Source organism: Astyanax mexicanus, chromosome 7, assembly GCF_023375975.1.
Source record: "Astyanax mexicanus isolate ESR-SI-001 chromosome 7, AstMex3_surface, whole genome shotgun sequence".
NCBI classification, from domain to species: Eukaryota; Metazoa; Chordata; class Actinopteri; order Characiformes; family Acestrorhamphidae; genus Astyanax; species Astyanax mexicanus.
Window position 1 is genome coordinate 31,600,372 of NC_064414.1, and position 27,085 is coordinate 31,627,456.

The 27,085-nt window shown below is 39.0% G+C and overlaps 1 protein-coding gene across 3 annotated transcripts in view; it reads left to right on the forward strand.

Moving 5' to 3' along the window:
- The window catches only part of pcdh15a (protocadherin-related 15a), a 512,848-nt gene that overhangs the window by 374,172 nt on the left and 111,591 nt on the right, over positions 1-27,085 (forward strand). For all 3 annotated transcript variants that reach the window (XM_049481098.1, XM_049481100.1, XM_049481099.1), the window contains 2 exons: positions 9,907-10,131; positions 18,436-18,552. In XM_049481098.1, the coding sequence (XP_049337055.1) occupies positions 9,907-10,131; positions 18,436-18,552 (342 nt within the window). The remainder of the gene's footprint in view (positions 1-9,906; positions 10,132-18,435; positions 18,553-27,085) is intronic.

The window sequence follows — 27,085 nt, forward strand, 5'->3', positions numbered from 1 at the left end:
GTATGCCCAATAATATTTTGATGATCTCAGCTTATGATAAATATCAGGGGGTCCGATCATCTGTGTCAAGTTATTTTTTAAGCAGCAGGAGGCTTGTGGGAAACAGGAACAGTAAACATGAAACACCTGGGGATAGGTAACAAGGGGGCGGAGTTACAAAATGAACACTAAAGACTGAGGCAAAGCAACATTGGGAATAGTATATAATAGGGTATTATATGCCCAATAATATTTTGATTATCTCAACTTATCTCAACATAAATGTCAGGGGGTTCGTTTATCTCTGTATCTTTGATGGAATGTCTGAGGATGAGACCCAAGTTACCTTCTAAGCAGCAGGATAAAGCTCTTCTGGAGTTGAGCTGAGGGCAGTTGGGAAAGTTGGGAAAAGACTAAACTATGGAGGACAGTAGTTCTCTGTAAGTCTGTGGTTGTTGAGAAGTAGTGATTGAATAGGGGAGAGACAGGCAGAGGAGAGAGAGAGAGAGAGAGATGCAGACTGAGAGGGTGAGTGTCGGAACGAGATGACAGCGATGGTGACGTATTTTTATCTGGGTGTAGATGACACCTCCAGGACCTTCCAGCACCGGCTGGTGTCAGAGCAGTGTGAGCCCCAGTGACAGGCGCCGATCTGGGCAAGATGATGAAGAGCTCAGTCCGCGTGTGTGTGTGTGTGTGTGTGTGTGTGTGTGTGTGTGTGAGAGAAAGAGTGTGTGTGTGAGAGAGAGAGAGTGTGTGTGTGCACTTCTCATTGGGGCTTTTGACTTCTTTATTTATATATTTTGGGAAATCTTTGAGATGAGTCTAGAATGTAATTCCCTGTGACTCCCACATCAAAGGGAGGATCCTGAAAGGTTCCCACACCCACAGAGAAACCTGCCTGCTCTCAACTCCCTCCCTACTGCTCTCCTGTCAGACACACAGCCTTTCTAATCAGGGTTAGGCTTTGAGCCAGGAGCACTCAGTTATGTATGGGGTGTGTGTGTGAGTGTGTGAGATGCAGGCTTACGCTTGTAGGCTCCTGTCTTTCTGTGTGTGCGTGTGTGTGTCCTCCGCAGGGTGTTATGCCTCTAATGTAATTTGTCTATATTTCAAAGGCATCCGCAGTCAACAGCACTGTGTTAAAACCCTTCCTTTAAAGCAATAGTTCACATTGCGTCCTGGGTTATTTGATTCCAAGTGGACATCAGCGCACACACAGGGGTTGGACAATGAAACTGAAACATAATAATTTATTGTGGTGACGGACAGTTCTGGTGGAAACAGGGGAGTTGAGGTGCACATTGAATTCTGCCGTGATTTGGGCAGTCGTGGTTTTATGTTTTTTAGATACAATCCTGGTTAGCACCCGAACATCTCTTTCAGACAGCTTTCTCTTGCATCCACAGTTAATCCTGTTGGATGTGGTTCGTCCTTCTTGGTGGTATGCTTGTTACATCACAAAGACTTGCTGTCTTGGTCACAGATGTGCCAGAAAGACGTGCACCAACAATTTGTCCTCTTTTGAACTCTGGTATGTCACCCGTTATGTTGTGTGCATTGCAATATTTTGAGCAAAACTGTGCTCTTACCCTGCTAATTGAACCTTCACACTCTGCTCTTACTGGTGCAATGTGCAATTAATGAAGATTGGCCACCAGACTGCCTCAATTCAGCCATGAAACCTCCAACACTAAAATGACAGGTGTTTCAGTTTCATTGTCCAACCCCTGTAGTACAGATGTGAAAGTGGCTAAAAAAAAACAAGAAAAAAAGCGTCTTAAGGATGCAACCTCTCAAGGTGGAGGCTGTACTTTAAGTTGCTTGAATGCTTCAAAAGTGTCAATATTACAGTTACCATGTCAGGGTCGCAGCAGGAAGATGAGGAGGCGGACGTAAGTGTTTTACTAAGAGTTTTATTTTTTTTTTAACAAAGAAATCCAAGCAATAAACCAAAACTAAACTCAAAACAAGATACAAAAACAGACAGGACTAATAAAATAAACACAGAATAAACTTCAGACAGAAAAAATTAGAAACAAAGAAACCTAACAGATGTTAAACGAGTACAAGAACCGACAAGGGACACTGAAATAACAGGAACAGTAAACACCTGGGGATAGGTAACGAGAGGGCGGAGTTACAAAATGAACACTGAAGGTGAAAACACTAAAGACTGAGGCGGATACACACGCAGAACAACATACATACAACATTTAGAGGTGTAATAGACTAGGTCTGAGTATCTTTATTTTTTTTAATATTAAATACGATAAGATACTTTACATTCGATACCGATGCCCAAAAGGTACTTTTTTGATGCATTTTTCTAAATTATAACCGATTAACCAAAAACCAGCTCAGTTTTTGCACTTTAGTTTTTAAGAGTTATTTTTTTAAATAAATGTCAGCACTATATTAGCACAAAATTAAATTATATTTGTATTAGTGGTGTCATTCATTTAAAAATTATTCCGAATAATTATCTTTTTTTTTCTCAAATGCTTGTATTTTCCTTTATTAATAATAGTGTAGTTTGATTTAGGTCTGGAAGATTAAAACCTTCTTTACTTTATTATAATTTTTAAGGCTAGAGAGAAAGAGAAAGGAGAGAGAGACTCTGACTGTGACTGAGGAGTAAAAGAGAGAGAGAGAGAAAGTGAGTGAGAGAAAGAAAGCGAGTTAGAGACTTAAGCACAGCAGAGTTTTGGTTGACATTTTGAAGGAAAAAAGTGTGGATGCATGTTTCAAAGTTGAGCCAGACCTTAGAGCACTTTGACATGTTTACCTTGCTGTCTGCATTTTTTGGGCTCTTTTTTATTTATTGAATTTTGATACCCAGCCCTATCAGAGACCCATAAGTCCACACTATTATGGTAAAGTAGATGATAAAGTTTCTTGATGCATCCCGCCCACATTAGCTGCTGTGTCACTGCGGGAACATACTTAACCGCAAGACTACAATATCTACCTTCTAGGCCAGTTAGCTAAGCTTTCTACAGGAACAAGCGAATGAATGAATAAGGGTGATACTTGTGGCTGGTGCACTGGTTGCAAAACTAGGGGCCCTATTTTAGCAATGTTTGGGCAAGTCATTAACCGTGCACTGCACAGCTTGATTTAGGGAGTGTCAGTGTGCCTTTGCTATCGTAGCGACGGGAAAAGTAAACCTTGTTTGGCTCAAAACACATAAAAGGCACGTACTGATTGATTGATTCATTCATTCATTAATCATGGGTGTGTTTTGGGCAAAATGTGAAATAAACGAGTCAGCGTTTCAGTTGCCATTTCCTTTAAGAGGCAGGTGCGCTCTGACTTGATTGGTATAAGGTAGCAATGAGCATCATTTAAGATTCACATCAACATCAAGTCAGAACTGGTCTTCCCCCAGGATCCTGAGCTGCCATCATTTTTCCCATTTAACTCTTTGAGGTTGACAAACAAGGCGATGCGTCAAATATATGTATGTTTCCCAATGTTTCTATTAATATATTTGTAATAATACAGTGCAGAAATACAATCCACACACTTCCTGAATCTGAAGAGTCTGCACTTTCAAATGCCTCTCATCACAAGATCTTGTGTGACTCACATCCGGAGTTACTAGGTTACGGTTTGAACAGGCGGTGAGATTTGTGTAAGTGAAAGGCTGCATTTAAACATTATTCCACAGTTAAACAATGAAGTCCGTGGTAAGATACTGAGTGTTCACTGATCACACAGATGGATATACAAATCTACCAGTAAGAAACAGTCAGAAGCAAAAGTTGAGTTATACAATGTGCTGTGTTATCACAAGAATATTAATAAAAGCATCAAGAAACATTGAATTTGACATGCAGAGTGCATTCTTTGACCCCAAAGGGTTAATCATCTTTATTAGCAGCATGGTGCCTCTCTGATTTAATTACAATTGCTTGATTTTTAATGAACATATTTTAATGCAGCTGCAAATGTATAGATTTATATTAAATTAGTGTCAGAAATAATGCCATCTGAGTTGAAGACTGTAGCTGTAGACTCAACAGCTAAAGGCAATTGAAGACCTGGATTTGGTGCGACCATCCATCCATATATCCATCCATCCATCCATCCATATATCCTTCCATATATTCATCCATCCATCCATCCATATATCCATCCATCCATATATCCATTCATATATCCATCCATATATCCATCCATCCATATATCCATCCATATATCCATATATCCATCCATCCATCCATATATCCATCCATCAAATCAAATCAAATCAAATTTATTTGTATAGCGCTTTTTACAACAGGTGTTGGCACAAAGCAGCTTTACAGAAACATGATTACAGGACAAAGAATCAGGCAAAACATTACACATAGAAAATACAGAATACAGAACCCCCAGTGAGCGCGGAGGCAAGGAAAAACTCCCTCAGAGCTGCAGGAGGAGGAAGAAACCTTGGGAGGACCAAGACTCACATTAAAGGGGGGACCATCCTACCACTGGTCAAACGGCTTTTAAATAGAAATTTAAAAAGTCTTTTATACATCTATATAGGTTTTATGTACTCAGGAGTGTAATAGCGCCACTAATGGCTTGGATGTAATCTGTAGTGGAGAGTAAGATGGTCGATGAGCAGCTGATCTGTGGTGGTGGTGGAGAAGAGCTGACTTCAGAAACTTCCATCAGTCTGGCCGGACAGGAGACGCGAGAGCCTGAGGGTCCAACATCGGTATCGGGTCAGACAGGAGGGCAGTCAGTAACTCGGAGGAAAGCAGAGAGATGGAATTAGTTTTGACTGGATTTATGCAAAACTGAGAATATTAAAACATTATCAGAGTGTGGCAAATGACTCCGGCAGAACTGAATAAAACAGCCTAACTAAAGGCAGAGAGCCAGAAGGTAACATAGACATGGAGGCACCCTGAAACACCAGCATCCACCCACTCCACCGTCCACAAACCTGAGTGACCGTGTGCAGTGGGAGAACAACAGCACCAGCATCTCAGTTTACCACAAATTCCTCTGTCCATGAACCCCTGAATCTGCAGCCTTATCTAAAGGGAAAAACATTAATTACCAAAAGCTAAACTAAACAAGTAAGTTTTCAGTCTAGACTTAAAGATTGAGACTGTGTCTGAGTCCCGAACATATTCGGGGAGATTATTCCAGAGTTGAGGCGCTTTATAAGAGAAAGCTCTTCCTCCTGCAGAGCTCCTCTGAATTTTAGGCACTACTAATAAACCAGCACCCTGTGATCTGAGTAATCGCGGTGGTTCATAACAGGAGATGAGGTCTTGTAAATACTCAGGAGCGAGTCCGTGTAGGGCTTTATACGTTAACAGGAGAATTTTATAGTCTATGCGGAATTTGACTGGAAGCCAGTGCAGTGCTGATAGTACTGGACTAATATGGTCAAATTTTCTAGTTTTAGTAAGGACCCTGGCTGCAGCATTTTGAACTAGCTGAAGTTTATTTAAGTTACTGCCGGAACATCCAGACAGTAGTGCATTACAATAATCTAGCCTTGAGGTAATAAAGGCATGTACTAATTTTTCTGCGTCATGCAGTGATAGGGCATTTCTTAGCTTGGCGATGTTACGGAGGTGTAGGAAAGCTGTTCTAGTAACATTAGATATGTGTTTATCGAATGCTAGATCTGAATCTATGATAACTCCAAGGTTTTTAGCTGCTGAACCAGGGGTGGCTGAGAAGTCAGCCAGATTTAGCATTAAGTCTGATAATTTATTTCTAGCAGCTTTGGGGCCTAATAGGAGAACTTCTGTTTTATCACTATTTAATAGGAGGAAGTTGTGCGACATCCATGATTTTACATCTTCTACACAATCCTCGATTTTCTTTAATCTCACTCTGTCGTCAGGTTTGGCTGATATGAAGAGCTGCGTGTCATCCGCATAACAATGAAAATTCACATTGTGTTTTCTAATAACTTTGCCCAGTGGGAGCATATATAATGTAAATAATAACGGTCCTAATATAGAGCCTTGTGGAATTCCATATCTTACCTTGGTATAACTGGAAGACATATCATTTATCCTCACAAACTGATAGCGATCGGTTAAGTACGATTTAAACCATGCTAAGGCAGTTCCGGTTACACCGACCATGTTCTCTAGTCTTTCTAAAAGGATAGTATGATCTATTGTATCAAAGGCTGCGCTCAGATCGAGAAGTACGAGTAAGGAAACACAGCCTTGGTCGGCGGCTATAAGTAGATCGTTTGTTATTCTAACTAAAGCTGTCTCAGTGCTATGATAAGGCCTAAATCCAGATTGAAATTTTTCATAGATCTGGTTTCTTTGCAGGTAAGAGCAAAGTTGTTGGGCTACAGCTTTTTCTAAAATCTTAGAAATAAACGGTAAGTTTGAAATAGGTCTATAGTTAGACAGTACACTAGGATCAAGATTTGGTTTCTTGATCAGAGGTTTAATTACAGCTGTTTTAAAGGCTTTGGGTACATGGCCCAGGGCGAGCGATGAGTTTACTATCATTAACAGAGGTTTAATTATATCTGGCAGTACCTGTTTTAATAATTTTGTGGGAACAGCATCAAGTGTGCAGGTTGTGCTGTTTGAAGAGGAGATAATTTTCTCTAGTTCTAGCTGTGGAAGTGGGTTAAAGACTTCCCACCTAACTTCAGTAACAGGGTTTTGTTCTAGATCAGCCAGACCAGATGACAGAGAGGATGTAATATTTATCTGTTTAATTTTATCCCGAATGTTTTCAATTTTACTATTGAAGAAGTCCATAAAATCGTTGCTGGTGTAAATGGCTGGAATCTGAGGTTCAGTACCTGCCTGGTTTTTAGTTAATTTGGAAATAACACTAAAGAGAACTCTAGGATTATTTTTATTTATCTCGATCTGTGAGGCCAGATATGCTGAGCGGGCTTTATTAAGTTCTTTTCTATATTTAACAAGACTGTCTTTCCACGCAGAGTGAAACACTTCCAGTTTAGTTGATCGATATTTACGCTCTAAATTTCGTACTAACTGCTTTAAGGTACGAGTTTGATCATTGTACCACGGTGCGAGCTTTTTCTGTCTATCTATTTTGTGTTTAAGGGGTGCTACAACATCTAAGGTAGAGCGAAAGGTATTTTCTAAACCTTCGGTTAGTTTGTCTAGTTCTACTGGGTCTATAGGAGAGTACATTAGAGTTGATAAGTCTGGAAGCTTATCTGTAAATTGTTGGGCTGTAAAAGGCGTAATTGAACGTTTTACAGAGTAGCTAGGGGATGTACGTATATTATGACTAAGATGTAATTTAAATGAAATAAGGTAATGATCTGAAATTGCGGAGGTTTGAGAACGAATATTCGGGTTATCTATGCTCACACCCAGGGTCAAAACTAAATCCAGAGTATGATTACAGTAATGAGTAGGTCCTGTTATATTTTGAATAATACCAACTGAGTCTAAAATCGATGTGAATGCCTTTTTTAATGGATCATCCAATTTTTCGAAATGAATGTTGAAGTCTCCAACTATAATCACTTTATCATTACTTACTGCTAAGTCTGTGACAAAATCACTAAATTCTTTTAAAAATTCTAAATAGGGCCCTGGTGGTCTGTAGATGTTAATTAAAGAAAATGCATTCTTTTTTGTAACTGGATTAATTATACTGGTGTAAAGAAGCTCAAAAGAAGTAAAATTTTCATAGTGTTTCTGATTGCTAACTAAGGTACTTTGGAAAAATATGCAGACCCCACCTCCTCTACCGGACAATCTCGGATTGTGTATATAATTATAGCCTGCAGGGGTGGCTTCATTTAATGCTACATATTCATTTGGCCTAATCCAGGTTTCTGTCAGACACAGAACATCGAATTTCTGATCAGTTATCATTTCATTCACCAGAACTGCTTTTGAATTTAGAGATCTAATATTAAGTAAACCAATCTTTAGGCTTGAAATGTTAGTACTACAGTCTGGATATGATTGTTTAATATAAGTTAAGTTATTTAGATTTACTGTTTTAGTTTTTTGATGTTTTTGTTTGACTCGGGGGACAGACACAGTCTGAATACATTGGTATCTAGGTAACGTCTCTTTGCAGCTCGCAGACGGTCGGTTAAGCCTCTCTGTCTGCGGCCTGGTCCCGGCTCTGGATTGTCAGCAGCTTCTAATACTACTCTGCCGACTAACTAAAAGACTATGAGCTATGCTGCATGAAAGTAAGGCAGCACCCTCCCGCGTGGGGTGGACACCATCCCTACCTAAAAGACCAGGCTTGCCCTCAAAGTGTAGCCAGTTATCTATAAAGCCCACATGATTTTCTGCACACCACTTGGACATCCAGCGGTTCAGCGAAGAAAGCCTGCTGTAAGCTTCATCACCACGCCTCATTGGGATGGGGCCAGAGCAGATTACCTCCTCGGACAGCGTCTGGGCCTGTTTAATCACCTCTTTAATATTAGCCTTAGTTATTTCAGACTGCCGCAGACGAATATCATTGGCCCCTACATGAATTACTACCCTCGAATATCTCCTATTCCCTAACCTAAGGTTGCCACTAATGTCCGGTGCTCTGGCTCCCGGTAAACAAGTAACTGTTGCCGCTGGTGCCCCTAAAGGAGTAGCTAATCCATCCATATATCCATCCATATATCCGTATATCCATCCATCCATCCTTCCATCCAGTCATCCATATATCCATATATCCATCCATCCATCCATCCATCCATCCATATATCCATCCATCCATCTATCCACCCATCCATCTATCCACCCATCCATCCATCCATCCATCCATCCATCCATCCATCCATCCATATATCCATCCATCCATCCATCCATCGGCAACTGCCTAATCCTTTTCAGGTTGCATGGGAACCAGAGCCAGTCAGGGCCATAATCGGGTGGAAGGCAGGATACACCATGGACAAGCCAAAAATCATCACAGGGCAGACAGACACAGTCACTCACACTTAGGGCCAAATTTTAACACCTCAAATCCACCTAAACAGCACGTCTAGACTGCGAGAGAAAACCAGAGCACCCAGAAGAAAACTCAGTCAGGAATCAAACCCAAACCTTTTCGCTGTCAGGCGACAATGCTATTAACCGTGTCAACCACATGTTTAAGCAATGCAGAGAAAAGTTTTGTCCCTTTCCTTTAACAACAGTGCAGCTGCCACACAGGGAAGGATAAAGGGATGGACATAAATGCACGATTGAACTTTGAATTAAATAAGACTGAATAAAACATATAAACAGCAAATGAGACAAAAAATGTGACAAACGTGTAAAGGCAAAACAAATAAACAAAACTAAGCCAACTAAACTGACAAGACTTAAGATAACTAGAATAAACTAGAGTAATATAAGAACTAGGCAAACACAAAGGAAACAAAACCGATCCACAGCATGTACGGCACACAAAAGATCCTTTTTTACACAAGGAGGGTGAGGAACACCTGGAACCGGTAATGAGGGGGCGTGGGTACAACCAAGACAGGGTGGAAACAGGGCAAGAACATGGGGTAGGAAAACAAAACAAAGCCATGTGCTAGGAGCTCATGGCAAAAAAACCCAGCAACAAACAGAAGAGCAGGACAGGAATAGAAAGAATACAAGACATAAAGGGCTATATACAAAGATGGAGATCCTTGTTTTTCATTGGACAGTGACGACATATAAAAGGAGACCACTCACTGGTTGAAATATGAATGGGGGACATGGTTTCTGTTTATGTGCAATTTTGAGACAAATTCTACAAACCATTTTCAAATAGTTTAAAATGTGTTTTTAAAACCTTAGCTTGATCTTCATTTTTGCGTATTTTCATTCATTTTCTTTACATTCATTAGTCTTGTTATTACAGATTTCTCCATCATGTGAATGGACTCTTTTCCTATAAAGATATTGATGATATTATAAATCTCTCTCTCTCTCTCTCTTTTCTTTTCTTTCTCTCCTCCAGGCAGTGGACGCTGACTTGGTCTCTAACATAACGTACAGAATAAGGACGGAGGCGGCTCGGCAGCTCTTTGGTCTGGACAGGTACAGTGGGAATCTCACGTTGCTGCAGGCTCTGGACTTCGAGGCTCTCGGTCGAGACGGAGCAAACCACACCTTCGAAGTGGAGGCGCTAGATCACGAAGGGATCCTGCCCCCTGGATTGGCCACGGTTCTGATAAGGATCACGGTAAGGAAGAGCAGTGATTGAATGGGGTTGTGATTACTCAGCCCGCTAGCCTGGCATCGTATCCATCTACAGGTCTCATTTGAGGCGCAGTGCTTTAGCTTTCCTGCACTTTAGCTGACAGCACTCAGTGGTGTGTTCTCAGTGAAAAACAGGTGCTGTAAGAGTGGATGTTCGTTGGGAGTTGACATCATCCTATCACTATCAGTGAAAGTAATAGTAGCGGCGTTGATGGCGTTCCAGCAGTATCTACAAATTTGTTCTCAGAATTCAATTAGCCAAGAGAGCGGTAGCCCGCTGCCAGTGATTCTTTTGGGTGAAGGGCTCGGCTGTGCATTTGTCTGAATCCGTGCCAATCGCTGCCTTCCTTCTCTCTCTGGCTGACAGTGATGGAGCCGACAGACGAAGCGGTTCGTGAGTTTCAGCGCTGGCGCAGCTATTCCAGGCTTGAATGACTCATTAGCTTTGTGCCTGCAATTATGTCTAGATTTGAGCAAGAACGCTCGCTAGCGTCTCAGAAGATTAGCCATAGGATCAAAACGAAAGGATTTGCCACCTCCAGTTTACAGCTGTGTGTGTATCTGAGCGTATGTGTGTGTGTGTGTGTGTGTGTGTGTGTGTGCGTGAAGCTGCAACATAATTACTGAGCAAAAGTTATTCATAGGTTCTCACATATGGCAGGATTTAGAACCGATGGCACTGGCTGATTGTTTTGAGATTAACCAAATGAAGACGTTGCTCATTTCGTATGCGTGTTTGAGAGCAATTTTTCACTGACAGAGTCATCATCATAACAAGCTCACAAGCTCCTTTTTTTGCTTTCTATTTTTATTCGACATAATTCGACAACATCTGCTTGCAGACACTACTTTTCATTTGTTTCATTTCCAGTAAAAAGGGATAATTTATTATATATTTTTTTTATTATTATTATTTTTTAAGAAATACAACTCTGGAAAAACATGAAGAGACCACTTGAGTTTCTGAATCAGTTTCTCTGATTTTGCTATTTATAGGTTTATGTTTGAGTAAAATCAACATTGTTCCCAAGTTACAAATAAAAATATTGTTATTTAGAGCATTTATTTGCAGAAAATAAGAAATGGCTGAAAAATAGACCTCAAATAATGCAAAAAAACAACAACTTTAAATTCATAAAGTTTCAAGAGTTCAGAAATCAATATTTTGCTATAATAAAATTGCATTCATTGAAAAAAAGAGGAAATAAGATAAAAAAAAGAAGAATACATGATCAAATCAAAAAAAAAAAAAAAAAACTGTTCTAAACAACAGTAACAACAAACCTACTGCCCCAGACCCCAGAACTTAATATCAGTATCATTGTGTTTGGTATTACATAGAGTGTGAGAAGCTGGATCCACTCCAACATCGAGAGTAAGATGGAATTCTGTGTAAAAAAGTCGTCTGCAGATTTCTATGAACACTATTTCTATGAAATTAAATTCCTAGAAAGTTTGTGTGAGAGCTAAAATAAAGGTAAAGGATGGACTCATGTTACTGAATTCAGTAACATCTTATATTGCATTATTTTCGGTTGTTAAATATGTGTTCTCTGCTTTATAATAGTAATCTAAAGCTGGGAATAAATCATTTGTATCCAGGGGCCGTTTTGACTGAAATAATATATACATATACATACTCATCTACTCCCTGCTGCATGCTGAATTTTTCTCGTTTTAATATCCACCTCCACTGTACTCTTACATCTCTGCTCCTCTGCTTCTTTTCTGCTTTGATAGTTGTTTATCATCTCATTTCTGAGCCCTGTAGTCATTAGACGCTTTCTTCCAATAGATTTTTCTTCTTCTATTTATATCGTCTATTCATTATCTCTCAGATTCTGATGGCTGATGATGGACATGAGTTAGAACTCAGAGTCAGAAGATGGATTTTAATGTGAAACATCTTATTTTCTTGTCCCTGTCTCACCTGCTGTGCTTTTGAAGCCTTTGTGTTTTGACTCCTCGTGTGGATTTTAAGACTGTTGTTACCTCCATAAAGCCCTGTGGTGACGGATCACGGCGACTCGTTTCTTGTGGCGCAGAATTACAATCTAAAAGTTTCCCATGTTCCTCTCGTTTTTTTTTTTTTTTTTTCTCAGCGCAGCAAACAACTGAGGAGTGTTTGTTCTGCTGCAAACAAAAGCATGAATCCTGTGCTATCTGACACTCTCCGTCTGATGTGACTTGAATCTTGAGTCGTTGGGGGAAGCTGAGTTTGTATCTGAATCTGTTCTCCACGAAAACCAATTAAATTCACCTTCAGCCTCTACCAGGGCGTGCCAGGCTCTAGATTTACTGCAGTACAGGTAGGCTGGAGAAATGAGATTGAGTCTTCATTTGAAGCAGCGGCTTGTGTTGATATGTGGGTTTGACTCGTCATAGTTGGGCTCGTTGTAAAGTTTTCTGGCCTTTGTTTTGCTGGAGGGAGAAAATCTTCGCTGGGTTATTTCTCCTGTGTGACAGCGGAAGAAAGGGAGCATAGCCAGATAAGAGCAGAAAAAACACTCTCTGCCCCCCTGAGTAATCTAAAGCAGACACTTTTGTTCCTCCCTTCTTTTTCCATCTGGATTTCTTGTCTGTTATATTTCTTTCTCGGTTTATCCTTCACCTTTACAACCTGTTGGGCTTCAAAGAAGTAGAAACTGCATTATATAATATAATTATATAATTAGAATTGATTATTTTACAGTCCCAAATCTGATCAGCTTAATTTTATTTGTTAATATAGATCCATTCCTGCATTTCAGGCAAGGAACACATCCCATAAAGCAGGGGTCGGCCCATGAAACATCTGGCCTGTGAGGTTGTTCAAACTTTAATAAACGTTAATGAAAAAAAAAATATATATATATAATGCTTCTCGGGCAAGCCCCTATATCCCTCCCCTGTCTCTCTGTTACGCTCGGCCTGACTTTAGTTTCAACCCGTTTTCATATTTCCGCCTGTTTTTATAAGGCCATTTTTTTCCTGGCTGTGTCCCAATTCACTAGCTGGGGCAGTGGCAATGTATTGGACCATGACCCTGACGACACGGGTTCGATCCTGCCTAAGGAGCGGTTTCTTTATTTGTTTATTTTTTCCTTTGGGTTCAACAACCCTCTGGGCTGGAGAGCTACTAGTCTGTAGCACTCCACCCCATTAAACTTAATTTTCTAAAACAGATAAACCATAAAACAAAAAAACATAATGGCTTGGAAAATATCTGGCCCGTGGCCAAACCTAATTGCCGACCCCTGCCATAAAGCTTTTGGTTTGGTTGAAATTTAAAGGAGAACTCTGGTTTGTAATAGTGTCGAATAACCCACCTCCGTGCATCCCCTAGCATTCTGAAAAATATAGGACTTTTAGCCAATGCTCCCTACAGCCTTACAGTGCTATTGAGCAAAGAATTCAATGTTTTTAAAACATTAACAAGCTCAAAGTAGCTCCACACTTCAAATACTGACGGACCTGGCGTGTAAATCGAGGCACTGAGAATTTTAATTAAGTCACAATAAATCGACTGACGAGCAAAAAACAGATTTAATTTCCAATCTGTTCCCCTATCCTGCCTATTTGTTGATGTTCATCAGTCGACTTATCGTGAGTTCATTACAAGATGGCGGTGCCCCAAGCGTGTGCACTGTAGATTTTAGGGACTATTTAAAAGGTTTTAAGTGCGCCTTACAGTACGAAAAATACTGTAATTTAATTGCGGCATCCCACAAGGTTGAATTTCGGGGCCTATTAAACTTACATTTATTACAGCATTGTCAATATGGGACGTGTGGGTTTACATCAAGAGGTTAAAATTAGGGATTGAAATGTTGAAATGTAAAAACAGTAACTGATTAAAGTACATGGGCAAGGGATCAGCACACTTCTGTGATGCAGCATTAATGAAAAAAATCTGTGAGACCATCAGTGAGTGCATTTTTCAACAAGACAATGCAAAACCACATTCTACACATAACAGTGAATGTGACAATAATTACAGAGACAAACTAGCGTCTAAAACAATTTATTGCCTGGTCCCCTCTGTGATTGTCATTTTAGTGTTGTGAGAAAGGAATGGCAAGATTGTGTGGTAAACGCTTCACTGTCCTCAATTTATTTGGATTGTGTTTTAGGCCTGAAATGCAGGAAAAGATGTTAAAACACACTGACCAATAAATGTGACAAGTTTAGTCACACTTTTGCCGAATGTTTACTTTTGTTAGATACATGGATACCTTGAGAAAAACACTGTAATTGGCCAAGATTCTGACAGCAAAAACAACTGGCGAAACAAATGAGCAAAAACATGTTTTTGTTTGTTTTTTTTTTTTTTTATAAAGAAAGCATTGGTTAGAGAGCTTATATAAATGCTGTAATTGCATACCTTCTCTATTAATATCGATGACAAATAACAATATAGCAACTGAGCAAGTTCACATGCTAGTATAACAATATCCCTCCTTTTTTGCCCCCCTTAGTATCCTGTAAGCCAGATGACTGAATGTCCAGTGATCTCACTATAACCATGAACAGTAGCTTTAGCAAGGGATAAAGTGACATAGTCGCAAACAACCCAGTTCTTTAAGAACTGCTGTAATATACAGCTCTATTTGTCTCTCATTTTGCTATTTATAGGTATATATTTGAGTAAAATGAACATTGTTGTTTTATTCTAAAAACTACAGACAACATTTCTTTTCAATTCCAATTAAAAATATTCTCATTTAGAGCATTTGTTTGCAGAAAATGAGAAATGGCTAAAATAACAAAAAAGATGCAGAGCTTCTATAGAGCTTCTATATTCATAAAGTTTTAAGAGTTCAGAAATCGATATTTGATGCAATAACTCTGGTTTTTAATCACAGTTTTCATGCATCTTGGCATGTTCTCCTCCATCAGTCTTACACACTGCTTTTGGATAACTTTATGTCACTCCTGGTGCAAAAATTCAAGCAGTTCAGTTTAGTTTGATGGCTTGTGATCATCCTTCTTCCTTTTGATTATATTCCAGAGGTTTTTAAATTGGTAAAATCAAAGAAACTCAGCATTTTTAAGTGGTCTCTCATTTTTTCCAGAGCTGTACAGATATTCATAGACATGATTCATGTTTCCCAGTTCCATTTAAAGAGAGCTGTGTGATGATTTACATCCACTTATCCCAGTGCAGTTTAAAGGTAGCCATTTGATCATTTGCATCAAGAGTGCTCAGTCCTTGTGCTTGAGATCTTCCACCCTGCAGAGTGTATCTCCAGACACACACCTGACCCAGGTAATGGAGACCTTCATAAATGCATTTGAGTAATAAAGCATGTAGTATCAGAACTCTACAGGTCTCTGGATCTCCAGGACTTCTAATGTCTGTATTAGATACATACTAATTCACACACACATGCTACGCTCATTATTACCAAGGTGCAAACTGATGAGCTGCTAGCAGTCACTGTGTGCACAGAGAGCTATTAGCTTTGTGTGAAGGTGAAAGAGAGAACGTCCTGTTTCTCCTAGACTGTAGAACAGTGCCTGTCATCATCCACACCTCCTCACTTTGCTTACACCCTGTAACTCACATCACATTAGTAATATAATCTAATACAGCGCTTTTCAACCTGTGAGCCACAGCCCCCCAATGGGCTGTAGAGGTATAATTCTTTTTTTTTTTTTTTTTGCAGAGTAAAAAATATCCCAATATGTAGATTCAATAGTTCAAAAAATGTGATTTAAGGTGTGACAGACATTTAGTTCATTTATCATTGACTGGTTTGTATGGCATCACATCAGTGTAAAAAGTCAAGGGTGCAAAAAGATCAGGTGAAAAAAAATTACAATGTTAAAATTGTTAAAATTGCGAGTTTTATTTCAGAGTTGTCCTCGCGTGCTATGCTACTGCTCTTTTTGTGTAAGTGAAGCTTTTGTGCTTGAGTGTAAAAGGAGTGTTTTTCACAGTTTTGGGGCGGTGTCAGGGTCGTCTCCCTCAGCGAATGCTATTGGCTGATATCTCCTGGTTTTGTGATTGACCGCCTACTATGAACAGCCGGCTTCAAAAACCATAAAGAAGACAGAGGAGGGCAATCACAAAACAGCAGGAGAGTTAGCTAGCTATGCTAAAAGCCAAACTTTGGGTTTTTCTACAGTTTTTCTACTTTGGGTTACAGGTTTCTGTTGACCGCTTTGCTCCATCTTTCTGTCTGGAAGCTGGTTATTTAAACGATATATTTAAATGAGCCACTCTCTGGCACTTTTAGCCCGGCTATAGCGCTGTGGAACCAGACACTCGCTGGTGCTCTTAACCCAGCGTTAGTGCTGTGGAACGGTCCTGTGCTAACAGGGGATTAAGTTCTGGACTGCTGTTTATTTAAACGATATGGGTTAGTTAGCTATCTAGCTCGTATCGTTTAAATAACCATCTTCAAGACAGAAAGATGGAGCAAAACGGACAGAAACGTGTAACCCTGCATTATTACTATTATTATTTGGATAAACCCAAAGTTTGGATTTTAGCATAGCTAGCTAGTTCTCCTGCTGTCTTTCTTCCTCTGCCTCTTCCGTCGGTCACTCACAAAACCTGGAGATATCAGCCAATAGCATTCGTTAAGGCAGATGACCCTGACCCTGCCCCCGCCCCTAAACTATCAAAACCACCTGGGCAATGTGTGAATTTGAGAAGAAAGAATACACTTGAAAGGAGAAAAATGAAGCTTGAGAGCAATATTTTGTTCAGTGTGCAAACAATTTCTATTTTTGTGCTCGAAAGAAGGAAATTCACACACGCAAAATGTTAAAACTCGCAGTTTTTGTTTTTTTTTTGCCCCTGACTTTTGACATCGGTGTGCCGCAATAGGTTTGGTGTAGTACTGTCACATGACCGGCAGAGTGAGCTAGCTAGTACATTAACAAGCTAGTTATGTCATTAGTGGGTCTTATTGAAGCATTTGTCCTGTGGTATGCGTTTTACACATCATGTATAAAAAGTCAACAAAACACTCTGAAGCTGGATCATCTACAAGTAAAGCAGCTAATGTACCTCTCAGAAGACAACCGAGAAAAGAAAGCACGTAGCACTAAGCTTCATATCGTCGCTATTCAATGAAAAACCACTTATCTCCATTTTTGTTGATTTTTAGCCAAAATGTCTTGATGAACGAACCAATAGAAACTCTTCAAAATTTCCTAAAAATAAACTCTTTTTACATTGACTTCCATTAAATGTTTGCTAGGTCTTTTTCTCTCTCCTGTAAAGTTGCTGTTTTGGAGATGTTTGGAGTGTTTTTCATTGGACAGCGGCGATATGCACCGGAACAGAAAATGATGACGTTGATAGTTGTGCTGTATTTAGTTTTAAACAACAAATAACATATTCTTGGGGCAGTGGTAAATTTTAGCTGTGGGTTACGTGGGCCGTGCATCTAAGGCTTTTTACACCAGCACTATTTGGTCTAGTTAAAATGGAGGCTGGTCTTGATCTGTCCCAGCTATCAAATATACTCCTTTTATTTGAGCTAAACTGCTGATAGGGCTCAGTTTAATCTGATATGATAACCAAATAAGCTAATTAGTTACCACAGCAATGAACAAACTCTGTCTCTGCTGCTTCATGCTGTTTACACGTGTGGAATGTGCTGCATTCACTGCTCACAGCCACGCAACTCCCTTTACTACGTGTACATCTGCGCTGCACATCCTATTGAAAACACTGCGTTTAAACACAGCTTTCAGCTGAACACAGAATCTTCTCACTATATTTACTTTCTTGCTTCTGTACCAGAAAGCTCTGACCAATCAGAGAAGACAATGTGCTTGCGTAGTTTACTGATGCGCATTTTGGTGCGTTTAGGCTTTTTGTGCCTGTGTGAAACCAAACCAAACAGACTCTTCAACTGATCCAAACCAGAGAAATGAACTACAGATGTGAAAACGCCCTCATAGATTTAATGTTAAACAGCTGATAGAACCACGTTGAAAAAGGGATTACTCTGCGAAACTGTTGTCAAATACTGTAATACAAAGTTACACTTATAAATCAAAACCATATTCAATCTCTCTGATCTCAGAGGCTTCTGGGATGGACCATCACACACAGCGTAAATGTGTACTGTGGTCTGATGAATCAGCGGTGCAAAGAGCAGCCTGTGTTTGCTAACTAAGCAGGAAATAACAATTGAAAAAGAGAGCAGAGAACCGTGGTTTTGGTGTGACAGTGATGATACAGGGAAACTCACTACATTTCTACAGCAGGATGTTTATTTATTCACTGTTTCGCCGTGAATGACTTGCACTGTTTTTTTTTTTTTTTTTGTTTGTTTTCTTTCAGGATATGAATGATTTTGCTCCAGTCTTCACTCAGGCTATCTACAGAGGCATGGTCGCTCCAAACGCTGTGAAGGGAACTGTTGTAACAACTGTGAAGGCAACTGACCAAGACCCTCCTGTAAGTACCTGCATGTGTGATATAGATATACAGGCTATTAAAGTGTTGTTACACTGCAAAAAAAATCTGTGGGCAAAAACTAGATTAAATACATGTAAATGGAGACATATATGCTTATATTAAAGAGAAAAAAATGCTAATAGGGTAAGCCAACTTTCTCTTAGTAAGATTTCTTAAAATAGAAATCCCAAAGTCCCAGTAGATAAGATTAAGATCATTTTTCCTAAAATAAGCAAAAAAAAAAATATATATATATATAATTCTGTCAATGTAAAAGCATTAACGCATTCGATTAATTTGGACTCTGTAACGCATTAATATTTTACTGTACCACAGTTAGTTCTGACCCTGCAATATGATTGGCTGAGAGGTGTTTTATGAGTGACATTATCAGTCGGTAATGGACTGTAACTGAAGCTCAGCATGTATTAATCCGCCACATACAGGTAACCTAGCAACGATGCTGTGCTTATATGCCAAACATCACAGCTACAAACAGAGCAGCAATGGAACTATTTTAACTCTGTGTTTATAACCAAACACATCATATTTTCACTCCCTCTCATGTACCTAATCAGTGCGTCTTATAATCCGGTGCACCTATGAATTTTACCAGTCAGGCTGTAAGGAGCAGTAAAGCCACTTCACTGAAATACAGCTTTATACAGAAGTTTCAGTTTAGTTCTCCAACACCAAGACTAGAGCTGTATTAGCATTAGCCTCCAACCGCGCTAGTCTTTCGCCATTCAGAGGTGAGTATTATCGGCCTGTTGCCTGCTGGTAACTCCGGCTAGCACTGCTGGAGCAGCTTTAGCATTACCCGCTAACTGCGCTTAGTGCTAGCTCTTTCGCCATCCAGAGTTGAGTATTATCGGCCTGTAGTCTGCGAGTTTACCGTGTTAAAACAAGCTACGTGGGACGAACCTAATAGCTAATATGTCATGGTGGGGTACAGAATACAGACACTCGCGGAACCAGTTAAGGATTTTATTTAAAACCCACAGGGTACAAAACAAAACAGTAGCAGTAGGTAGCGAATACTGTTAAGCAGATACCAGGAGGAAAAGACCATTACCGGGTAGTGAGGCAGTCTAATGGTCATACACGGGGCAGGCAGTATCAGAGAAGATCCACAATCAGAAACAATACACAGTCCAGAGCTCATACACGAAGCAGGCAGTATCAGAGGTGATCCAAAAAACGTAAACGATAAGCAGTCCAGGTAATACACAAAAATCCACAGTCGAGTCGAGAAAACAGAAGCAAGGTCATAAACGAGAAAACTATAACAGAGATAACCGCTTTGTAATGTGGACGAAACCAGGTAATACGCAGCGATGTGTGTGTGTGTGTGAGCAGACCTTAAGTAGTACAGGTAATCAGTATTCAGGACTTCCTGGCCGGGGCAGGTGAGGTGTCACGTGATCAGCAGCGTGTGTGATGTCAGTGTGTGGTGCATTCTGGGTGTTGTAGTTGTTTGACTGAGAATCTCTGTTGGAGCTAAGTGTGGAAGGACAGGGAGCGCCTACAACACCAGACATGACATAATATCACCTTTAAAATCTGGAAATCTAAGCTTACTGTAATAAACAGAAGCGCTTTATTCACCTAAATTAACAGTTTTTTTAGGAGAGAAATCTGTGTAGATTTACATAGAGCTTGTTTATTTATTTATTTATTTTTTAAGAACTACAGTTTTGTTTTTGTAACTTAGCTTTATAACATGAATTTAAAGGAAATTAGAAGTAAAACATGGCGACTTCCCTGTTCCTTACTAGTGTCACATAATGCGCCTTATAATCGGGTGTGCCTTATGTATGAAAATAGACCAGAAAATCATTACAGACGTTTAATAATAATGTTCTTTATAATATGGTGCACCTTAAAGATTGGACACATTGATTTTTGATGCAATGTTATTTAAAGAAAACAAAACGATTCAGTTGGCCTTTGTTTTGCTTTTAAAGTAAGGATGACCATCCTAAAAAATTTATAGCCACCAGTGATTTCATTTACTTTTCACCTTTGTGAACATTAGATTATTTTTTGTGCACCAGTGACCTCCATGACTCTAACCCAGTGTTTAATTTAATTTCATAACACACACTCCAGAAGTACCACTTACTGCTAGTGAAGCATCAGTGAGACCCATTAGTGGACAGAGATTTGCATCTACAACACTCTGATTATTTCATCCAATTAATGAGTCAGAACATCGGTGTGGAGTTAAGAGGGGTGGTTTGTGAGAGAGGTAAAAGATCGTCAGATGATCAAAATGTCAGTGTCTTCCTGCATGCCTGCCCTTCACCACATCGTTCCCGACTGTCGTCACTCGGCCCGATTAGCATACTAGCCCACTAGCGTGGCTAATCAGTTTGCTGATACTGTGCCACCGCCTGTCTGCTGCTTCATTTGACGGATGCGACCAAACACTTTTCCGTGCGGCTTGTGGAGATAATCCTTTCTTTCTCAGCGCCCGCAAGACGCTGGAATGAAATTACATGCTATGAGGGGAGGTTTTGACTCTGCTGGCTACAGAAAAGGAGGATATCGCTATTAGGGCAGCTCTGCACTCTCTTGGTTTACTGCCAGTGAGATCTGCACAGTGCTGCTGCAGTAATAAAACATACATTCCCTAATGCACAATCAAAATATACAGACAGAAGTTATTTGCTTCTTCAGAATTCTACAGACAGAGTTTTATAGTCTATGCACTCATTTTATTATAGCTGTATTTGCAAGTAGATATACTGCATATCAGAAGTTGGAGACTCCTAGCCTTTTAGAAATGCTTTGAATGAAATATGGATGGATTTGCTCTAGTTTGCGATTATGTTTATAATAATTTAAATAAAGTCAGATTTCTGTCATTTTGAGGTAATTAATATTGGATACAAATGTTTAAATGTAAAAATATTTGTGTTAGTATTACAAACGAAGCAAAAATGTTCTATATAGTACTGAAAAGGGTCCCTTGACTATACATAACCATTGTCCACAAGTAAAAAAAAAAAAAAAACATTTACCCTCAAGTGTATTCTGTATATTTGTATTGAACATGTTGAAATCTTCATTCTGGAACATCTGAATCATGCCAAATATATCTAAACTACGACTTTATGTACTTTTCTTACATTACGTATTTTAACTCTTAAGAAACGATCTCCTACATGGCTTGCATTTTTTATTTCTTTCTGCTATTTGGGCTGATTGCCAAGAGATTTGTGTAAAAACTTAGAATTATCTTTTTACATGATGTAATTTCTGAGACAAATGATGTCCACATATGAGGACTTTAGTTGTACATGTATTTTTCTTTTGTGCCTGAACAAAACAAAAGTAGAAAAAATATTTTGTTCCCCTTTGAGCAATATGGATCATTTGAAGTGCTGCTTCAACACAAAGACAGACATAACAAAGTAAACATAAACATTTGCTGTATTTACTGTTCATTTAAAAATCTGAACAAAATTGAAACTGTTACGTTTTAAACTCTTCTGCCACAGCTAAAGACTCTGTCCACATATAAATAAGCCCAGTGACTCGAAAATAGGCATTGTTACACACATTATCAGCCCCCAATATCAAGTTAAGAGTTGTTATTATTTAAATATATAAGCTTAAGTGTATATATTTTCCAGTTAGTATAATGCAGAGCTTACAAGGCAGCTAAAGCAGATCAGCAATAGAACTATTTTAACTCGAACTCGAGTTTTTATAACCAAACATCGTATTTTCTTGTCCTCTTTGACTCGAAATCTTTTAATAAACAGCAGTAATGGAACTGTGGTATAATCGCAATAATACACTCGAGGTTCCTGCTATAATGTGTAATATTGGCACCGCTGTGCTGCTCTACAGCTCTACGACCGCAGCACAGCAGTGCCAATATTACATGTTACAGTAGTGCTGTGCGATATGACTATAAATATCAAATATCGTGGGGACGATAGAAAAGTGTCTATCGTGCTACTTACCTTCTATCGTCCCTATCGTTTCTACAGTAATTTCATCAATTTTTCATGTAAATATACAGACATCCCAAGTTGCAAAAGTTGATTTCAGGGAGGTTACCCCTAGTCCCCCCCCCCCCACCCAAAAAAAAAAAAAAAAAAAAAAATTGCACACACACCAAAGGATAACGAAACTTTACTTTTATGTTAATTAATTTTACTTTTTTAAATTAAATTTAGAGTATTCAGAGGTGAAATGAGTTTTATCTTTTTTCTTTTTGGAAGGCGCTGCCTCTGCTTTCCTTTTTTTTTTTTTTTGGAAAAAAAGCCTTTATTTGACAAAAATTGACAGTTACAATATCACAAAAAAATTGCACAACATCAAAAAACTTTTCATATCATATTACAATAGTTATTAATATTGCCTCCGCCATGATCTGCTTTCTCTCACTCACTGAAAACACTGCCCGCCCACACTAAAAACTGATTGGCTGTCTCACAGACTCTTTGCACAGAACAGGCCAATCAGAACCCTCTCTGTTTTCTCTCTCTCCTTCTCGCACGCGATTAGAGAAAAAAAGTCTGTCGCCTGTGTGCGCGTTTGTGGGGCACTCGTTCTGAATTCCGGGAGATTATATGTGACTCGCGGGCATCCGGGAGCCACTACCAAAATGCGGGAGACTCCCGCAGCTTCAGGGAGACTTGGTTTGTCTGAATATATAAAGTAGACTACAATAAAATGTATTGGCTTGGACACTTTGCATAAACTCGGTTCATATAAGTGATAATAAAGTAATCTTTGCAAAAAAAAAAAAAAGCTTCATAATGTGGTTTTGCGACATGACGCTGCTTTACGTTATTTGACGGACACGCGCGGACACGCCGGTTTGTGACATGCTTTACATAATTAAACTCATGAGAGCTGAACAATGGAGACGCATTGTTCTTTTGAAAAAATTAGCTACTGCATCTACCTCATCTGTTTTCATTTGATACATATATATATATATTGCTGCACTAAAAGGTAGTAATTCTCATTTGTGAAAGTTTGGTTTAATGTCACTTTGAAATAAAGTTGGAAAAAAATAAGCAATGATATTATTGTGTCATATTTTCCGAAGAATAACTAAAAGCATACTTAAATGTGATGTATCATGATATATATCGTTATCGTGATATTAAAAAACTTTTAAAATCGTGATATATGATTTTTCCCATATCGCCCAGCACTATGTTAAAGCACGAACCTCGAGTGTATCATTGCTTAAGTGTACAGTGTGTTCAGGGCTTTTGATTTAGTGTGTTAGTGTGTTGTCTACACTGAATGAAACACACAGGAGAGTCAGGAGATAACTGTGTGTTTCGTTGACTGAGTTTGTAAGTGTTTTTGTGTGTAAACAGAAAGACAGGAGGCTGTAGGCAGACTCTATTGATTGTTGTTAAGAGTCTCAGCCCCGCGCTTGACTTCCGCTTTCTTTTCCTTCGCTTATGCCGTGAGTCATTAAAGCAGGCAGAAGTTTGGGGGAAGAGGCATGTAGGTAGATGTATGTATGTTTGTGTGTATGTCTGGAGAGGTCTGTGGCTGTGTCTGTGTGTGTGTGTGCATATGTGTGTGTGTGTGTCTGTGTGTGTGTGTGTGTGTGTGTGTGTGTGTGTGTGTGTGTGTGTGTGTATGCGTGTGTGTATAATAGCTATCGACAGCCGTGAGCGTTTTCTGACCCTGATCGTTTAGCAAGGTAAACTGATGATGTTCACAGCGTGGAATATAAAATATCTGCATTCGATTATTTCAAACATTCATAAACATGTTTACCTCAGAAACAACATGTTCTGTACACCAACCGCAGTTATGTAATATAATGGTATATAATATGGTAATAGGCTTCACAGTTTTTTATTAATCTTTTTAGTCATGCTGTCACACCCACCCAAGGGACAGACATATGTTAATTTAATGTGATACAGCGAATAGTGTCACAGCATTATTATGACTACGAGGTGTTAAACCTTTAATCAGTGTCTGAAATATTTAACAGGCCTGGAGAAACAAGAGGCATGAGAGAGATGGAGCTTTAATGGAGCTTTGCTTTTAATAGAGATCAGGCGTGTGTCTGTAATGTAGTGGTCGATTCCAGAGGTTTAATTAAATAATGAAGCAGTACAAATACTTACATGTTAACCTACTATCTATACTTTAACTAAGTATCACGTTCTCGTCCGTTTTTTTGTGTCTCTCTGGTCTGTACTTGTGTTTATTTAACCTTCTCTGAACGTGCCCTGTATTTATTTCGTGTCTGGGCCCCTGTTTCTCACCTGTTCATTTGTAGCTCCGCCCTCTTGTTACCTGGTCCCAGGTGTTTCCTGTCTCCTGTCTCCATCTGTGTGTATAAATAGTCCTCCTTAATCCTGTGTTTCCCGCGTATGGCTGCACATCTTACCACCAGTCCATTATCAGGTTACGTGTTTCTGTGTTTCTCTGAAGTAATTATTTTTAAGACGACTTTTTCCTTCTACTTCTTACATTGTCACACAGCTATCTGCACTTTCTACTCCTTACATTATTAAAATAGCCTCGTTAGTCCTATTTAATTTCAGTTTGCTTTAATTTCAGTATAAACACCCTATTGGTTTATATTGGTTTATACTGGATCTATCAAACCTGCACACCTGCATGTCACACTCCAGCAAGAAAGTAGCAGATATATGTTGCCTAGTATTAAGATGTTCCCAAATGTAGCAACTAAATGTCCCAACTACAGGGGTTGGACAATGAAACTGAAACACCTGTCATTTTAGTGTGGGAGGTTTCATGACTTAATTGGAGCAGCCTGGTGGCTAATCTTCATTAATTGCACATTGCACCAGTAAGAGCAGAGTGTGATGGTTCGATTAGCAGGGTAAGAGTTTTGCTCAAAATATTGCAATGCACACAACATTATGGGTGACATACCAGAGTTCAAAAGGGGACAAATTGTTGGTGCACGTCTTGCTGGAGCATCTGTGATCAAGACAGCAAGTCTTTGTGATGCATCAAGAGCAAACGGTATCCAGGGTAATGTCAGCATATCAACAAGCAGGACGAACCACATCCAACAGGATTAACTGTGGACGCAAGAGGAAGCTGTCTGAAAGGGATGTTCAGGTGCTAACCCTGATTGTATTCAAAAAACATAAACCCATCTGTCTGCCTGTCTGTCACTTTTAATTTTATACTTTAAGTCATTCTATAAGCAGTACTTTTACACTTTTACTCGCGTAATAAGCAAAAAAAAAATGTGTCTTTCCTTGTTTAAGCTCTGTAGTTGTAATTAAGTATAAAACAGTGTAACTTTGATGGAATATTTTTTTCAATTTAAGTATGACCCCAGGGAAAATAGCAGGAGCATCTGCCCGAGCTAATAGGCATCCAATCAATCAATTAATCACGATACAAGTTTACAGTTTTCTTCATTTCCCAATAGATTTTAAATGATCTGTGGCTTCAGGATTAAGATGCACAATATATTGTTTCAGCCTCATTATCACAATGTGTGCACGCATGTAAGGTAAAGAATGGCATTCTACTTAATACAAAAGAATATTTAAATTGTTCTAATTTTCCAATATCATATATTTTTCTCATCTTTGATACACATTTTAGACTGTAATATTTAACATGACGGTATATTGGGTAACATTTTTTTTTTCAATATTGTGCAGCTCTTCCTCAGTTTAAAATCCGAGTACTGATTATCTGATATTGCATTAAAACAGCAGTACATAAAACCCAATTTAAATAAATCACAATTTAAGGTTAGTCTGTAACAAACAGGGATAAATCACTTAACAGATAGCTCACTGTTGTGTTGAAACATAGTGAACAGGGCAAACAACTTTACCGTCTCGTTCCCATCAAGTGATTTCATGTCATGAGAATCATCATACTAATCTGAATGCTGCATGTATAGGATCATTAATCCACTTAGATGATGGAGGCAGATTGAAAAGACGTTCGTTTCACCGATCACATTTGTTTTCTTGATCTGCAACAACATTACATAGTGGTTGGGCTGACTGCCAATAGGATTTGGGTTCCTGATAGCTATTAATCAATAGGGTATTTTTTTTTTTTTGCGCTATTAAACTGTCAAAGACCTCATCATTTATATTTATTGGCGGTCAAATTACAGTGGCAGCTTGTACTCAAAAACGGTCAGGGCATTATAGAAGGCCAAGTACCCTGTGCTGTGCTGCTCTTATCTATTTATAGTCTTTTTAAACTGTTTTCTGAAGCTGAAAAGCACAAGTCTACTGACACTATATATATATATATATATATATTTAAGTCCAGGGACAGCAGCTGTTTTCAGACGGCGGACTTATTTTTAGAAAGCAAAATGTTTCTTTATGATCATCACATCTCTGAAAGGACAGAATTATATATGCATATATATATGTATTATATATTATATATGTATTATTAAATAATTGTTCATACAATGAATGCTATTTGCCTTCTAGGTTTGTCGTGTTTATTATCCTGTTATTTTAACTATCCAAAAACACCAGCTATAAAATATTTCTGGCACTGCCTTGAGACT